The 18,472-nt window shown below is 42.6% G+C and overlaps 1 protein-coding gene across 2 annotated transcripts in view; it reads right to left on the bottom strand.

Annotated features, from left to right (window-relative positions):
- NMT2 (N-myristoyltransferase 2) overlaps positions 1 to 18,472 on the bottom strand; it is a 59,675-nt gene that overhangs the window by 13,831 nt on the left and 27,372 nt on the right. For both annotated transcript variants that reach the window (XM_044928096.1, XM_025264365.2), the window contains exons 2-8: positions 16,210 to 16,345; positions 11,257 to 11,401; positions 8,428 to 8,546; positions 8,240 to 8,331; positions 8,000 to 8,116; positions 5,040 to 5,210; positions 3,370 to 3,478 (exon numbers count right to left, since the gene is read on the bottom strand). In XM_044928096.1, the coding sequence (XP_044784031.1) occupies positions 3,370 to 3,478; positions 5,040 to 5,210; positions 8,000 to 8,116; positions 8,240 to 8,331; positions 8,428 to 8,546; positions 11,257 to 11,401; positions 16,210 to 16,345 (889 nt within the window). The remainder of the gene's footprint in view (positions 1 to 3,369; positions 3,479 to 5,039; positions 5,211 to 7,999; positions 8,117 to 8,239; positions 8,332 to 8,427; positions 8,547 to 11,256; positions 11,402 to 16,209; positions 16,346 to 18,472) is intronic.

Genomic DNA, 18,472 nt, shown 5'->3' with positions numbered 1-18,472 from the left:
GTGGTCCAGTGGTTAAGACTCTGAGCTTCCAATGCCCCTAGGGGGTGCAGGTTTCATCCCTGGTCTGGGAGCTAAAATCCCAAATGCCTTGTGGCCAAAAAATAAAAACAGTAAAACAAACAAACAAACAAAACCCAATATTGTAACAAATTTAATAAAGACCAAAAAAAAATGGTCCACATTAAAAAAAAAAATCCTTCACCTTGAAAAGCACTGACCAAAAAAAAAAAAAAAAAGTCCAACATTGTTTGGAAAGTCTCAACACATTAAAAACAAACTGACATTCACTGTAAAGCAACTATACTCCAATTACATAAAAATGAAAAACCAGCATTGAAAGGGCAGGAAACTGTTCCTCTTGGGAAAATCTTAGTCTCGTTGGTAATGGTAGCTAATGGCATGAGCTGGTGGGGATGGTTCTGTCCTGATTGGAAGACTCTGAGCAAATCAATCTGTTTCTCAACATTCTCTTCTGTGACTGGGAACAATGACTTGACCCCTCTGATCAATGTGAATAATAAATGAGGTTACAGATGTTAACTGTTTGGCATAACGTCGGCCACAATCAATGTTAACTTGTATAGTCTATGATCAACACATAAAGCTGGCACGGTGAGCTGAAACGGTTACAACAAAGCAGAAAATGAGGCTGAACAAAAAACCTGTGTTCAGTAAGGCTCTTCTCTACACTTCATAATACAAAAATGTTCTCAAACGATATGACTGTCTGACCCTGGGAGAGAAGGAAGTGGTCTGGCTTTTGCTGCCTCATCCAGCTTCTAAGCCAGGAGCTCAACACCAAGGTTGCTGCTGGTGGCACCTTCCAATTTTTCAAAGTTTCTACTTGCATCTCTTCTACCCTTTCTCTCTCTTTTTTTTTTAAATTAATTTACTCTTTAGTTTTCTTTCCTTCCCTATGACTTAAAAAGAATAAAGGAGGCTGGAACAAGCCAACAAGAGCTGTTTGGAGAACCTTCACAAGTCTCAGTCTTTGCATCTGTGCAATGGGGTAAGAATACCAAATTCAGAAGGTGGTTGAGAGAATATGCTAATATACGTGACAGCACTTTATCAGCTTCGACTTATGGTGGAAGAAAAAAGGCAGTCACCACAGCACCATGGCTGGAAGAGGTATGCTCTTCTGTAACCGAGTTGACTGCAACCAAGATGCCAGAGTCTGCTTTCACCACCAATGTCCGACCAGCAATTTATCACTAACGTTTCAAAACATGGTTACCTGTGAGCTGATGGATGCTTGTACAAGAATACGGAGGTCAATGGACAAAGTCAAATCAAAAATAACTTTCCGCACCTCTAATCATCCTGGATAAACCAATGACAGCTACTAAATTTCCTTATGCTTCATTCCACTTCATGTGACTATACAGACAAGGAGGTGCTTTTCTTACACACAAGCTAAACAGAATTAGGTTGAAAAACTGAAATCAGGGGAGACCAAGGAAGAACAGCATTCACCCCTACTGGGAAAAGGAGGCTTGCTTCAAGTTCTTATTTTAACTCGCAGATAGCAAAGCATTTGACACTTGGCCAGGAGGACGCTGAGCATCAGCTGTGTCTTGTCTCAGCCGTGTGCTGTGCCCCTCCAGGGCCCTTTTTTCTCACAGCCATTTGTGCCTCTATGTGAGCCCACCCTTCTCAGTGTCTCTGGGACTTGGCCATTAGCAGAAGTTACGTCTAGTTGATCAGTAAATTGTCATGGTCATAACGATGGTGTGACCCCTCAGGGCATTTTCCAGAGTCTCCATATACTTAGCCTCATGTCTGTCACCCCAGCTTGAGGGGCCCTGGTCCTCCTTTCCCAGGACACGTGGACCCTCCCTCGTTATGTCACCACACTTTTTATTTCCCTCTGTTCTGAACTATGTTCCCCCTCCGTCCTTGGCCTTACAGACAGGCAGTGAGTTCACGAGTTCAAGCCCCACTGTCTCCAACTGCAGCTTAGACAGAAAGGAGACCATGCCTTCTGGTCCCTCTGCCAGATGGGAAGCCCTGGAATCCCTGGTTTCCTTCATCTCCACGTCTCTCCTTATGAAATTCTGCCTAAGTCAGAAACACGTTGATTCTGTCGATGAAAGAAAGACTTCAATCCGTGTAGCCACTGATCACATGTTTCTGGTAAACACACAACTGGTCCAAGCCAAGAGGAGCTGGAGTCGGCCACGCCTCCATAGAGGAAGTCCTTCCCCGCCTTGCTTGGAGGAACACTCTATGTGAATCCCTCAGCTGAGTTAAAGTACTTACTACAACCCAAAAGAAAGAACAGCTCTGATGAAATCAAAACTTCACACTACAGATCCCATCTGTGTGGACAGATTCCAAGATGGCCCCAGTGATGCCCGCCCACCTTCACTGGAGTTCACGCCCACACCATCCACTTATCTTGAGTATGGGTGGGACCAATGACATATGGCAGTAGTGATTTCACTTTGTGAATTGACTACACAGGATTCTAACTTCCATCTTGCTAGCAGATGCTCTCTGTAGACTCTCACCGTGTGCTGTGATCTGCCCTTCAGGGAACCCCCACCGATGAGGAGCTGAGGCAGCCTCAGGCCGACAGCCAGCAAGCAATGGAGGACCCCAGTCCATCTGCCCACCAGCAACTCAAGGCTAGCAACAGCCAAGTGAGTTTGAAAGTGGATCCATCCCTAGTCAAGTTTTCAGACAAGACTCTGACCCTGGCTGATGCCTTGATGACAGCTTCACAAGGAGCCTGAAGCAAAGACCTCAGCTAAGCTGTGCCTTGATTCCTGACCCACAGAACCCAAGAGATAGTACATGTGTTGGTTTCAGCTTCTGCCTTTGTGGTAGTTTCTTATGGAGCGACAGAGAACTCATTTACCATCTGAGCCCCAAATAAAAGCCAAGACTGGTAAGCACATTTAAATTTTCCCTTATTAAGGGACAACTTTTCACACTGTGAAGTTTCTAGTTTAAAACGATGCTAATTCAATAAGACATTATTTCCTCTCCCTAGGTTTCTCTTTTAAACCTTATTCCTTAATTCCATGTGCTAAGAAACCATCAGAAGCTGGAACTTTTCTTCCCTCTTCCTGAATAGAATGTAAGTGCTCAAAATTTAAAAACCTGCAAGTTCGGAGTTCAACCCCATCCAACCCCAAACTGAAGACCTTTTAAAAGCCTTAAAACAAAAACAAAAACAAAAAAAACCTGGTATTTCCAAATGAACTCTCCTCCTGGCCCTGAAGTTCTCTGAAGTCTTTTTAGCTACATATTCACATCCTCAGACACATGAACCAATTTTTAGCTTCCTGCAAATAATTCTTTTCTATGTTAAAAGTTTCAGTTGTTAATAGCTTCAAAAAACAGCAAGCCATTCTTACTTACATCTGGAAGTCTGTACAGCTTCATCGTTCTCTGCAAAGTCATATTTCTACTCAAGTGAGAAAATTTCACTTCTACCAATTTTCTGGGGTTTAGTGATCGATGCCAGTATCTGAAATACAATACAGGCTTTAAGGTCTGATTGATTTCTAACTCTCCAAGTTTTTACTCTTTGTTTCAGCTCAGCTGTTACAGAAGTATTGAACAAACATCATGTAGGGCCTGGTGCAGTGCTAGGTCCTGGTCCTCTGCCTATGTAATTATTTTATTTGTCATTTTTACCTCGAAATGATGTTCCAGTTATGCTCTTTTGACATTGGTAACCTTCCGTCTCTTTTAATATAGAAAAATCTTAAAATTGCAGAAGAAATATTGACAATGTCCAGTTTGTAAGTATTGAATGACCATCACAGATTCTAAGAAGGCAAACCAAAAACTTTAAAAACATGAAAATACTCCCTTAAGTTAGTAACCTTCACATTTATATAATGCACATGGAAGAAAACAACTTTTTGAGAAATGAGTTTGAATTTCTTAAATGATTCTGGCTTAGGTACTAGAATGAATGATTACAGATTATATTAAAATATACCTGTGAAGTCTTATTTATTCTGTTTATTTATGAATAATTTAATAGGAGAGAGGCATTTTACAGGTTTGTCTTCTGTACTCTGAAGTTTTTTTCCTGAAGTTTCATCTTATTTGAGTCAATAAAAATAGTAGTGGCTTCCCAGGTGGCCCAGTGGTAAAGAATCGGCCGGCCAATGCAGGAGATGCAGGAGACTTGGGTTCAGTCCCTGAATTGGGAAGATCCCCTGGAGGAGGAAATGGCAACTCACTCCAGTCTGGATAATCCCATGGACTGAGGAGCCTGGTGGGCTGCAGTCCATAGGGCAGCAATGGGTTGGACACGACTGAGCAGGCATGCATACACACATGCAAAAACAGAGGAGAGGGAAGGACTTCCCTGTCAATCCAGTGGTTAAGACTCTGCACTGCAAATGTAGGGGGTGAGGTCTCAACCCCTGGTTGGGGAACTAAGATCCCGTATGCTGTGCAGCGCAGCCAGAAGATACAAAAAAAATTTAAAAATAGTAGAGGGACACAGACTCTTTCTGATGCTCTAAAAACAGGTTAGTCAAGTGAAAATCTGATATATGATTTTCTTACTGGATTAACTTTTGAAAGCTTGAAAAGAGCACATGAAATAATAAAGTAATAACAACAGAGCTTTAGCCTTCTTTTCACTCATAGCAGACAAGTATGTTCAGGCTTTCCGGCCAGATGCTTATCAAGCTTTTGGAGCAGTTCCTGACAGCACTGGTACAGCACTGAGTGTTCGAGAGGGAAAGAAAATGGAACTACAGGGACATCTCCTGATAACTGATGCCCTGGGTTTCCCAAGGCAGCAACTAGCCTTTCAAATGAAGAGACACAGAAATGGACACACAGCATCATCCATATACATGTGGCTGTGGGGTTTACTGCAAGAATACTGGGCTAATGGTTCTTGGTTGTATCTCCATCTCTGCTACCAACCAACATCATCATCATGGGTCAGCCAAAATCCTTCCAGGCTACAAGGGTGGAGAATAATACTTGTAGAAACATGGCAAGGAGGCTTGAAGCATTAGGCAAAGGTGATGTGCAAGATAAAGGTGTGATGCTAATACCTGCACGTGGCCACTGGCTTTGGAAGAACCACTCCAGCGGTATAAACGGCCTGGAAAATCCCTTCCAGGTTCACTCTTCTGGTTATTTCTCGAATCAACACTGGGGCTACCCGTTTTGATCTCAATTTCTTATGAACACAAAGAAAGTTGATTTCAACCATCTTCTTCACACTAAGAAAGAAAGGTGTTGAAAATTAGAACCAATGTAAGAGAAGAACATTTTTAAAAAACAAGATAACACCTATAACATTTCAAAGAATATGAAACTGAAAGGCCTCCCTTAACATAATATTTAAGTAAAATATTCTACCATTTAGATATTTTACAAATTCAGGTTAACACACTATTCCCCACATGCCCCCACCAAAATGATCATAAACTCTAGGTTGTGGAGATGTAAACCTTCTTGTTCTAAATAAATCTGAGAACTTGGGTCTGTTCTAAAGTTTTCAGTTTAAAAACTGGATCGGCTGTGCCTCAAAGCTTCTATATCTGTTTTTCCTGTAACATATACAATTATGGCAGAAACTGGGTCACCCAGATGCAGAATCTAATAAGACACTGCTTTGGAGTATAATGCAATCTCTGGGATCCCTGGGAAGCACCTTGACAAGGCCAGAGCTGGTGCTTTTCTAAGCAACAATAAATCTTCTAGAGCTTCAAAGTCCATCCGCTGCTCTGGTTCCAGATATAGGCATTTCACTTGGCACAAAATATTCCTTGAGATCAAATGCGTTTCAGCAGTAAATAAGATCACCTAGCATACTGAAATGTGAAGAGACCTATGCACTAAATCTTTGCATTTCATAGCTCTATCTTTGACTCTCTAGGCTGGAGACCCAGGGCAAAAATGGAACATACATATCCTATGGATAAAAACCCTTCTAAAAAAATTCCTTCAAGTACTTTCCTCCCCAGAAACAAATCTGAAGTACCTATTTATATCTTTGTTTTTTTCTACTAGGCACATATATACATAACCTGGGTGTGCATGTATCAGACTGAGAAGCAGAGAAAGACGGAGAAAAATACAACTGTCTTTTTTGGTTATTGTACACAACCTTTTAAAATGAATTCACAACCTTTATTTTTTAGAGCAGTTTTAGGTTCACAGCAAAACTGAGCAGCAAGTACAGATTTCCCATGTACCTCTGCCCTCCCCACATGCACAACCTCCCCTACCATCCACAACATGTACTCAGGCATTTTAAAAAGCCATTTGTAGAGATGTGGATGAAACCAGAGCCTGTCATAAGGAGTCAAGTAAATCAGAAAGAGAAAAACAAATACTGTATATTAATGCTATATGTGGAATCTAGAAAAATGGTACAGATGAATGTATGTATTTGCAGGGCAGGAATAGAGGCACAGATGTAGGGAATGGATGTGTGGACACAGTGGGGGAAGGAGGGGGTGGGATGAATTGGGAGTTTGGGACTGACATATATATACCACCATGTGTAAAACAGATAGCTAGTGGGAACCTGCTGTATAGCGCAAGGAGTTCAGCTCGGTGCTCTGTGATGACCTACAGAGATGGGATGGGGGAGGGGGGAGGCTCAAGAGGGAAGGGGTATATGTATACATATGGTTCATTCACATTGTTGTACAGCAGAAACTAACACAGCATTCTAAAGCAATTATATTCTAATAAAATAAATAAATAGGTTAGACACTGGGAAAAAGAAGCCTATTCTTTTTTTTGTTTCTGATGGAACAGTGATTTATTTGATATGAGCACAGCATAATTCATTTAACCAATATTTTATTATTGGACATTTGTGTCATAACCATATAATTAGAATTTTTCTAGATAAACACTAATTTGGGAAGTTGTTTGCCTCGCAAATTCGTTCACGGTAAGTTTCAATATGTTAGGATTCAGGAAGCTTTTACTCTCTGTTTTCTTCCTTAGTGTCACTTTTTTTTTTTCATAGTTGGGCCAGTCATTCCAGGCCCTTCTTTTTTTAAATTTTATTTTATTTTTTAACTTTACAATACTGTATTGGTTTTGCCATATATCAATATGAATCTGCCACAAGTATACACGTGTTCCCCATCCTAAACCCTCCTCCCTCCTCCCTCCCCACACCATCCCTCTGGGTCGTCCCGGTGCACCAGCCCCAAGCATCCAGTATCGTGCATCAAACCCAGACTGGCGACTCGTTTCATATATGATATTATACATGTTTCAATGCCATTCTCCCAAATCATCCCACCCTCTCCCTCTCCCACAGAGTCCAAAAGACTGTTCTATACATCTGTGTCTCTTTTGCTGTCTCATATACAGGGTTATTGTTACCATCTTTCTAAATTCCATATATATGCGCTAGTATACTGTATTGGTGTTTTTCTTTCTGGCATACTTCACTCTGTATAATAGGCTCCAGTTTCATCCACCTCATTAGAACTGATTCAAATGTATTCTTTTTAATGGCTGAGTAATACTCCATTGTGTATATGTACCACTGCTTTCTTATCCATTCATCTGCTGATGGACATCTAGGTTGCTTCCATGTCCTGGCTATTATAAACAGTGCTGCGATGAACATTGGGGTACACGTGTCTCTTTCCTTTCTGGTTTCCTCAGTGTGTATGCCCAGCAGTGGATTGCTGGGTCATAAGGCAGTTCTATTTCCAGTTTTTTAAGGAATCTCCACACTGTTCTCCATAGTGGCTGTACTAGTTTGCATTCCCACCAACAGTGTAAGAGGGGTCCCTTTTCTCCACACCCTCTCCAGCATTTATTGCTTGTAGACTTTTGGATCGCAGCCATTCTGACTGGTGTGAAATGGTACCTCATAGTGGTTTTGATTTGCATTTCTCTGATAATGAGTGATGTTGAGCATTTTTTCATGTGTTTGTTAGCCATCTGTATGTCTTAAAAGAAGCCTATTCTAACCACAATTCTTGGAGAAGCAATACGTCAAAATCAACAAGGGACAAGCTTCACCACGTACCTGTCATAGATCCGAATGTTTGCGGGGATGGCACTGATAAACCCCACCAGTTTTTTGTTCGAAGACACCCTGACTCCACAGTGCCACTGAAGGAGCCAGCCTGGGGGACGCAGAGCCCTGAAGTCAACACAGGCAAGGAAAACGAGTGTGCTGAGTGTCCAAGAACACAGGGACAGAGAAAGACAGCCCAACCCCACTGCAGTCGCATCCCCACCAGGCACTGGCAACCACGAGACTCACCACAGCAGGAACTCGGGCGAGTAGTCAAACCGGAACATGTTGTCATCATCCTCGACGTAATTCTCATTCAGCAAGGTGTACAGCTCCCGGAGCTATGAGACCAAACATGTGTCCCACCTGTGACGCTAGGGAACGACACAGCAGCAACCCAAGCCAACGCGGGGACTGAGGTCTAAGGTTTTACTTACCACTTCGGCATTACCCAAGTCTAAAGTGTCCCACATAAAACCCTGTGGCAGGGAGTATGGTTCCTGACGCACGTTTTCTTTATCAGCTTCAATTGCGCCATGAGACGTTATTACTTCATCTAGATACAGGGAGAAGGAGAAAAAAAACAAAAAGAGAGATGTTTCAATTACAAAGTGTTCCGATGACCCCAAACGGTCAGTTACAGGAAACAAAAGCATGCTTTAGGGCTACTGAGTTTCACATAATCTTTAAAAATACTATACTGTTTCAGCTACCTTTAGAGGAAGTAAGGTAGTTACGTGGAGGTGGAGGTTAACTGCTATCTGAACAATTACAGGAGATATAACTCGTCATCCGATGGCAAACTGGACATAAGAAAACAATAGTGATTCCTCAATCTGAAGCCTCAGACTAGAGACTAATCATACAGCACAACTGCCGGCAATGTAGGTTTGCTATGACAGTCTTAGAGATGTTTTCTGTTTAACTCTGTTTTTCAACAAACGGGGCAAGGGCTGCAATGACCTCTGACCCCTCCCAGCACAATCCAAAATTCAGTTCAGGACTGCCTACTTCTGTCCGGGCTGCTGGCAGCACAGTTCAAGCCATCAGTGTCTCCAGCGATTTCCACAAAGGTGCCCTTTTCCAGTCCTTCCTCTGGAACTTCCCAGTGTAGCTGGGATAAAATCCAGCCCCTTGGCCGTGGCCTGTTGCCTGTCTGGCCACCCTCAGCACATCTGCCCCACCGGCCTCCCTCGGGCTGGGCCTTTGCTCAAAAGGCTGTCCCTGGCCTTTCACGTGGCCAGCCGCTCCTGCTTCTTCAGACTTAAGTTACACACCACTTTTTCATAGCATCCTCCTCAACGAAAGCTCTTCCTATGTGGATATGTCCTCCCTACCTGCTCACTGTTAACCCTGCTTTCCCTCTACTGGCTCCTGTGTCTGTATCCCAGCGCCTGGCATATACAACAGATACTCAACAAACATCTGCTGAATAAATGACCTTCAGGTACAGTTCTTACCATCGCAGACCTTTTTACAGGGGGAAGTCACAGAGTTTGCACCCACCCTAAAGGGTTTCTTTTCTCTCCTCCTAATCCCCGACTTTGCTATTCATCTTATCTCCAGTCTACCAGCTCATCCCTACATGAGTACCTCAGGCTCCCTCAGGTCAGCCCAGTGGTCAGGTGCCCAGCTGCTCCCTTGGGGTCCCTGGGGAGTTGCTCTTAGGGCTTGGCTGATGTACACAACACCAGGGGCTCACCCCATTCAGGCAGCTCCAAACAGCGGGGTGTGTTTGACTGAACTGGAATAGAGCTCTGGAGAGAGACGATGAGATAGTCTCCCTGACTTTCAAACATTCTCCCCAACCTCAGGTTCCCTCTTCGGCCATTAACCTGGCTCTGCCTTAACTGAAGTGCATAGAGAAGGCAAGGATTTAGGGGAGGGGCTAAAATGAGGTGAGCAGACGGCTGGTGCACTGGGGTGGGTGCCAGCTAAAGAGACTTTCTTCTCCCCTGAGCCATGACCCAAAAGCCACCAGCAGCATTTAGCCAAACCCAATACATTCAGATCAATAAACCTTCATTCCCTTTAGCCAATGGTCACTCAATTCAGTGTCATTTAAAATCCAGTAAATTCATTCTAGAGGGTCTTCTTTCCTCACCAAATAATTTCTAGAGACTTAAAATCAAGGGAAGATCACTGCTTTCTGCTTCTGTTCACGCTCTGAAGCTCTTGCTTTTGAAGCTGCGTGGGGTGAGCGTGGGTGGTAAAGGAACAATCCCTTTTAAAAAGTTTGAAATCCATGATTTGAAGGCATGGAGGACAATTGTTTCCTGCTTTATAAATGATGAAACTGGCTATCTGTACATAACTTGGCTAATAAGACTTTGGGATGGCAATGAACCCCTTATATTAAATATTATATATTATACATTAAATTTTGAATCTGGAACTATCATTGAAGAAATATATGGAAATGATACAATTATTTATCTTCATATAAACATAAGTCAAAGCAACAGGTTGAGCTTGTAATACACTGATAAGCATTTTTATGGCATTTAGAGCATCTGTTGGGTTGGCCAAAAAGTTCATTCTGGTCTTTCCACAAGACGGTATGGAGAAAGCTCAATGAACTTTTTGGCCAATTTTATTCTTTTTTTTTTTTTTTTGCATAATGTGAAAGGGTAACAATGGAATTATGTTTACAGAAACTTAAGTGGTAGAAGTTTAAGTGAAATATGATGGAGCAGGCCTGGCACTGCAGGAAGAGGACCAGTAATGAAGTTCTGACGTGACCCAGAGCCCTTACAAAGGCCTTCACAAGGCGTCCCGATTCACTTAGACGCAGTGTTATCACACTGGTAATCATTAACACCATCGGTGAATGTTCAGAATCCTACTGTTAACAGAGCAAAATTTTCTATTTCAGTAAGATTTAATAGGCAAATTTCCTGTGTCTTCTGGGATAACTGAGGTGTGAGACTGCTAAAAATTTATGTAGAAGGAAAAACCACTCCATGAAGACTGGAACCAAAACACTGGCAGTGGGGAGACTCCTCTTTTATGTGTATATCTATATACTTCATACACTAATGTTTGAAGTGTGGGGACACTAGATTTTTTTGTAGGCACAGGGGTTATATTAAAATTGTTGTTACTAAAAGCCAATGTCATCGCTCAATATTTATTTTAATAGGAAAAATATGACTCAGAATCTGTGGTCTGAAACAAATCATATAAGTGAAATCAAGTCTCTTTTTGTGTTTTTTGTTGTTGTTAACCCCGCTTTGTTTCCGGAGGGAAAAGGCAGAAAGGCTTACTTAGTTTGGGTACCGGCTGTGTGTCCCAAAACTGGTATCTGTGTTTGGCAGCCTCATCAATGTTTCTGGCGGGGCCCTGGCATGCAGATAACAGCTCCATTGCCCTCTGGATATCCTGCAACTTCTGCATTGGGATGGTGGAATTCTACAACAGCAAAGACACACAGACACAGAGCATGAGGAAGCTGCCGCTGCTTCCAAACCTAGGGCAGCAGGTACATGCACGCCTGCCTCGGAGGCTACAGCGTTCGCTGGAAAAACGCACGATCCTCTTCTAAGCGTGGACCCTGGGCTCAAGTATGCTAACACATTAAAATATAAGCAAAGGTACAGGATAAAGGCAACAACAGTCCTATAGGTTTAATGGGGTTCTGACAGTCTGGAAAATCTCTAGTAAATCAAGCCAATGTTTGCTTCAGTTTCCCAAACATCTGCAAATGGTCCTCATGGTTAATTACTCATGTGAGTGGAGCAGCAGAAAGGGCTGCCGTGCAATGCAAACGTGAGCATCATACAGCAGCCAGTCAGCCCCTGGTTCTGGCTTCACTGCTGGAGTTAATGCTTGGCAGGAGCAATTCGGGGACAAAAGAAAGAACTTCTAGAATGGAAACGAGGTGGACAAGGCAAATTTTAGTTCATTAAAAGAAAGAAAGAAATCTGAACTTAGTGCTGGGTGGAGGAGGAAGTTCATCAAGAAAGGACTCTCAAAGGATGCCTTATCCTGGACCACACCCCACCCGCTACTAATTCTGATGCTCCACCAGAAACAAATCCTTCAATGAGGATGTGCAGTTTCCTCCACGAATTCAGAACCTTTTACAACCATAGCCTGTTAGCCCCAACCCAAGTGTGGTAAATAACCTTCCTTTTTAGTAAAGTGTATCCTCAGTCTATAAAATTGACAATGCCTTTAAATACTAAAGTTCCTTCCTTAAAACCAATATTTCTGGCATTTCTGAAGATTCCTTAGCTCTTTTTTTTTTTTTTCTGGAAAATCCCTCAAATGATGTAATCAGATCAGATCAGTCGCTCAGTCGTGTCCGACTCCTTGGGACATAAGACTGAATATGGAAATTGGTGAGGTTTTCTCAACATGCAAAATTACTGATGAGTTTTAGGATTTTGATGCCATACAAAGAACGCTCTTCGCTGTGGGTTCAGAAGTGGTTAGAAAGAGTCTCAGGACTTTCAGTTCTTGTCAACATCACAGGCACCAAGGAAAGGTACCATCGACCCTCAGTGGTTTATTAACAGCAGGTCTGGACTTAGTTCAATTCTGAATCTGAAGTCGGTGACCTGGAGTAAATCCTTTTATCTGGGAAGCTGACTTGTTTGACTCAGCGTCAAAGTCTTAGTCGCTCAGTTGTGTCCAACTCTTTGTGATCCCGTGGATTATAGCCCACCAGCCTCCTCTATCCATAGAATTCTCCAGGCAAGAATACTGGAGTGGGTAGCCATTCTCTTCTTCAGGGGATCTTCCCAACCCAGGGATCAAGCCCAAGTCTCCTGCATTCCAGGCATATTCTTTACCATCTGAGCCACCAGGGAAGCCCCAGTACAAAATATTTAATACAGATCATCCTGTGGTAGTTTGACTCACTAGGTTCCCTTAAGATTCTTGCTCCTAAAATGATTCCAAGAAACAAAGTGCTGGAATCTAACTAGAAGTAGGTTAAAGTCTTGGTATCTCCACTTGGAAGTCTAACAGCATCACCCAGGCCTACCACAAATATTGTAAGCTGTTATCTTATATTTTGATTGAGGTCTAAATCATCAGGTTCATACATCAATTACACATACTAATTTAACAAAGTTATATTGTTGTTCTGACTTATTGTAGTTTTAGATGTCTCTTTTTGGGTCTCCTTTGAGCCTCCAACACAAAAGTAACAGATTCCTAGCCAAATGAATTTACATCCATCTGAGCCCCAAAACACAATGAAGAGACTTACAACTTACACAGAAAGTAAGAGGACAGTATATTTAAGCTAATAATGCTTGAACATGCATCCATTTATGTTACAATAGGCCAAGTAGAACCTAGTCTTACAAAAATATATCTACACTGTCTGCACTGAATTTGCCATAGTAATTCTTTCCTGCTATTTGAGTTAAATCCTCTAACATGAATATACCAAACTCTAACTCTTTCATAACAAACATGCATCAGCATCTTTGTTTCAAGGAAGTCAATGATGGTATACCCCGTTTCCATGAAGAAACCCTCAGAGTGGTTTCTGCCTAAGCAGGCTGACCAGCAGTCTTTATATAAAATCACCATTCATGAAGTAGCTATATCCCAATGCTCAGTATTCAATGCTCTCTTTTAAATGAGTCTAGTTGATTTACAATGTTATATTAACTTCAGGTGTACAACACAGTGATTCAATGTTTTTACAGATGATGCTCTTAAAGTAGATTCAAGTAAGTGCAACTTTCAAATCCACAGTGACAGGGCAGTAAACTCGGCTATGGTAAATTCTTAAACCTATCCAATCACCTTCTGGAATAGCACCAAATGGAGTGTTTAGAAAGGTGAGACTGGGTAAGGATCCCACATTAGTCTCCCACTGCTGTATTTCCGATGTAAGAGTCAGACATGCCTCTCCTTCTCCTTATCTGCTCCTTGGGAAATACTAAACACCAACTGTACTCCTTGTCCACTAGTTTCCAATTTAATACCATGGAAAAAATGTCCAAGTCTTTAATCACCATGAAGTATATAAGAACCCAAATATTTTATTTTGGTTCTTGAGCATAAACCACAATATTCTTGAAACTAAAGAATCTCTAAAAGTCACTGTAATTGATGGTTTTATGTTGAGCTGGCATCAGTTTAGGGGAAAGGAGCCTCAGTTTTTAAGATGCAGTGAAAAGCCCACATTAAAACAATTTTGACTTCACTAAAAAAGAAAGACTTTCTCTACCACGTCATACTAGCAGTTCCTCCTGCCTTGCCTGGTTCCTTTTCCTTAAAATTCTATTCATCCACTCGTTTTATTTTTAATTAAAAATTTTTTTGAAGTAGAGTTGATTTACAATGCTGTGCCCCAAAGTGACTCAGTTATACACAGATGCATTCTTTTTCATATTCTTTTCCATTATGGTTTGTCACAGAATGTCGAATATAGTTTCTTGTGCTATACAGTAGGGTTTTGTTGTTTGTGAAAGAAAGTGAAAGTTGATCAGTCATGTCTGGCTCTTTGCAACCCCATGGACTATTATACCGTCCATGGAATTCTCCAGGCCAGAACAATGGAATGAGTAGCCTTTCCCTTCTCCAGGGGCTCTTCCTAGCCTAGGGCTCAAACCCAGGTCTCTGGCATTGCAGGCGGATTCTTTACCAGCTGAGCCACAAGGGAAGCCCAGGAATATTGGAGTGGGTAGCCTATTCTCCAGGCCAGAATACTGGAGTGGCTAGCCAGCCCTTCTCCAGTGGATCTTCCCGACCCAGGGATCGAACCGGGGTTTCCTGCATTGCAGGTGGATTCTTTACCAACTGAGCTATCAGGGAAACCCCTTGTTGTTTATCCATCCTATATGTAAGAGTCTGCATCTGCTAATCCCAAATTCCCATTATGTAGCTGCTTCTAAGTGACCAGAGGTAGGGGAAGGACCCAAAATCACCAGGGGTGCGGGGACTGGCAGCAGCTGGTGATGAGAACAGAAGGAAGAAGGAGATAGTCATGAATGCATGTAAGTAACACTACATTTATCTGATGAAGCAACCTTGAGAAATAAAAAAGATATCTTGCCAGCTTATACGAGTTACCTTGGAACTTATAACTGTGGATAGACTATTTATTATCTGAGAACCAGATTGAAAATCTATCCATGGAGACTGCACTTTCTTCTCACCCCACAAAAGCAGTTAGGGAAAAACTGGGGCAAGTAATTTTCCTTCTTGGTGATTCCTGGTCCTTATGTGTAAAACTGATAACAACAACAACAAAACCACCTGCCAGACTCACCCACTGTCATATGATGTAAACTTTGTGCAAGAAAGAAATTTAGACCCCACAAAACTTGTGTAACCGTAACAACTGCCACGTATACAGTATAAAAACCACATAATAAAGATGGTCTGATTATAACTTCACGAGAGCCTGTGAGTTGGGTAGCTTTGGGAGGGGCAAGCCTGGCAGAGGCACCTGGCTCGATAGCCACAGGGCCAGGACCGAGCTTCTGCCAGGATACCATGCGTTCCCCAGCTCACCTGGAGCTACAACAATCAGATAACCTGTTTTGTTACATGCCTAACTCTACCCCCTTTTTGCTGTGTCTGGCATCAAGAGTTCTGTCTTTCCTGGGCCTAGCACACGAGGTCTGTATTTGCAGCCAAGGTGACTGGGGTGACCCCAGGGAAGGGGCATCTGGCATCAGCACCTCCAGAGGGATACAGGACACAGGGCCCAGCTAGACCACTTCTGGTTTGGTTATTTCCATCTTCTGGCAATGGAATTAGGGTTGGCCGCTGCAGACTGGTCCAAGGCAAAGTCAACAGGAGACTTACCCATGGTGGCTCCCGCTGAAATCTGCTGCCTGATGGTGCTGTATTCAAGTAATTAGACAGACACCCAGGAAAATAAAAAATGTGAATATCTTCTGAACAAAAAGGAATCAAACATTAAGTGTAACTTAAAAACCTAACAAGGTCACACAGACTTCCTTCTATGATTACAAGCTACAAACTAGTTTGCTGAGAAAGGGGTGAGTTGTAGGCAGACCACACACACACACACAGAGGCCCAGCGCAAACTGCTTAGTTATCTGGGTGCCAACGTGAGTTCTGGGAAAGCTGTAAATATCCCACAGAGAACCCTGCCATGCAGTACACGGTGATGGCACACCCTAACTACACCTCTGCCCCAACAGGGTGCTTGCCTAAGCTGCCCAGACCCGCTTTCACAGGCATACAACACCACGGAGATTAAAATAAAACACAGTTCTCACTTTTGAAGGCGGCTGAATCTTAATCTCCTGGGAATCGGATGCTGAGTCTGACTTGGTGCCTCCAGAATTTGGTTTCTCCTTTTTTCTCTTCTGTTTCTTCTTTTTCTTTTTGGCACCCAAATCCCCACCGGGACTTCTGTTAGAAAATTCACAGGGTTTGTAAAAACAACAACAGGCAGGTCACTATGTAAAATCTGAATTGCATGAAATTAATCATTTAGGAAAAACATATGTTATACTACATTAGGATGTGCAGTATTATGATTGATGTGAAATACATATATATTCAGATGACCAGATATGTATTTTCTTTTGATCCATGGTTCCTGGATAACAGTTCCCTAAATGCTTATAGCGTATTCAAAAGCAGAGACATTACTTTGCCAACAAAGGTCCGTCTAGTCAAGGCTATGGTTTTTCCTGTGGTCATGTATGGATGTGAGAGTTGGACTGTGATGAAAGCTGAGCACTGAAGAATTGATGCTTTTGAAGTGTGGTGTTGGAGAAGACTCTTGAGAGTCCCTTGGACTGCAAGGAGATCCAACCAGTCCATCCTAAAGGAGATCGGTCCTGGGTGTTCTTTGGAAGGACTGATACTTTGGCCACCTCATGCGAAGAGTTGACTCATTAGAAAAGACCCTGATGCTGGGAGGGATTGGGGGCAAGAGGAGAAGGGGACGACAGAGGATGAGATGGCTGGATGGCATTACCGACTAGATGGACATGAGTTTGGGTAAATTCCGGGAGTTGGTGACGGACAGGGAGGCCTGGCGTACTGCGATTCATGGGGTTGCAAAGAGTCAGACACAACTGAGAGACTGAACTGAACTGAACTGAAGTATGGGCTGGTTACCAGGGGAGCAACTCTGTGATTAGAAGGTTGGAACTTTCAATCCCACCCCCTGACCTCAAGAAGGCAAGCAGGGCTGGAGTCTAATCAAACACCAGCGGCCGATGATGTAATCAACTGCATCTATGTTAAAGTGCTGCACTCAATATGCCAGCAAATCTGGAAAACTCAGCAGTGGCCACAGGACTGAAAAAGGTCAGTTTTCATTCCAATCCCAAAGAAAGGCAATGCCAAAGAATGTTCAAACTACTGCACAATTGCACTCATCTCACATGCTAGCAAACTAATGCTCAAAATTCTCCAAGTCAGGCTTCAACAGTACATGAACTGTGAACTTCCAGATGTTCAATCTGGATTTAGAAAAGGCAGAAGAACCAGAGATCAATTTGTCAACATCTGTTGGATCATCGAAAAAGCAAGAGAGTTCCAGAAAAACATCTATTTCTGCTTTATTGACTACACCAAAGCCTTTGTGTGGATCACAACAAACTCTGGAAAATTCTTCAAGAAATGGGAATACCAGACCACCTTACCTGCCTCTTGAGAAATCTGTATGCAGGTCAAGAAGCAACAGAACTAGACACGGAACAACAGACTAGTTCCAAATAGGGAAAGGAGTACGTCAAGGCTGTATATTGTCACCCTGCTTATTTAACTTATATGAGGAGTACATCATGTGAAATGCCGGGCTGGATGAAGCACAAGCTGGAATCAAGATTGCTGGTAGAAATGTCAATAACCTCAGATACACAGATGACACCACCCTTATGGCAGAAAGCAAAGAAGAACTAAGGAGCCTCTTGATGAAAGTGAAAGAGGAAAGTGAAAAAGTTGGTTTAAAACTCAACATTCAAACAACTAAGATCATGGCATCTGGTCCCATCACTTCATGGCAAATAGATGGGGAAACAGTGGAAACAGTGGCTGACTTTATTTTTTGGGGCTCCAAAATCACTGCAGATGGTGACTGCAGCCATGAAATTAAAAGATGCTTACTCCTTGGAAGGAAAGTTATGACTAACCTAGACAGCATATTAAAAAGCAGAGACATTACTTTGCCAACAAAGGTCCGTCTAGTCCGGGCTATGGTTTTTCCAGTAGTCGTGTATGGATGTCCGAGTTGAACTATAAAGAAAGCTGAGCGCTGAAGAATTGATGCTTTTGAATTGTGGTGTTAAAGACTCTTGAGAGTCCCTTGGACTGCAAGGAGATCAAACCAGTCCATTCTGAAGGAGATCAGTCCTGAATATTCATTGGAGGAGCTGATGCTGAAGCTGAAATTCCAATACTTTGGCCACCTGATGCAAAGAACTGATTGATTTAAAAAGAACCTGATGTTGGAAAAGATTGAAAGCAGGAGGAGAAGGGGATGACAGAGGAGGAGATGGTTGGATGGCATCACTGACTCAATGG

Source organism: Bubalus bubalis, chromosome 14 (genome assembly GCF_019923935.1).
Source record: "Bubalus bubalis isolate 160015118507 breed Murrah chromosome 14, NDDB_SH_1, whole genome shotgun sequence".
NCBI classification, from domain to species: Eukaryota; Metazoa; Chordata; class Mammalia; order Artiodactyla; family Bovidae; genus Bubalus; species Bubalus bubalis.
This window is presented reverse-complemented; position numbering and strand designations above follow the sequence as displayed.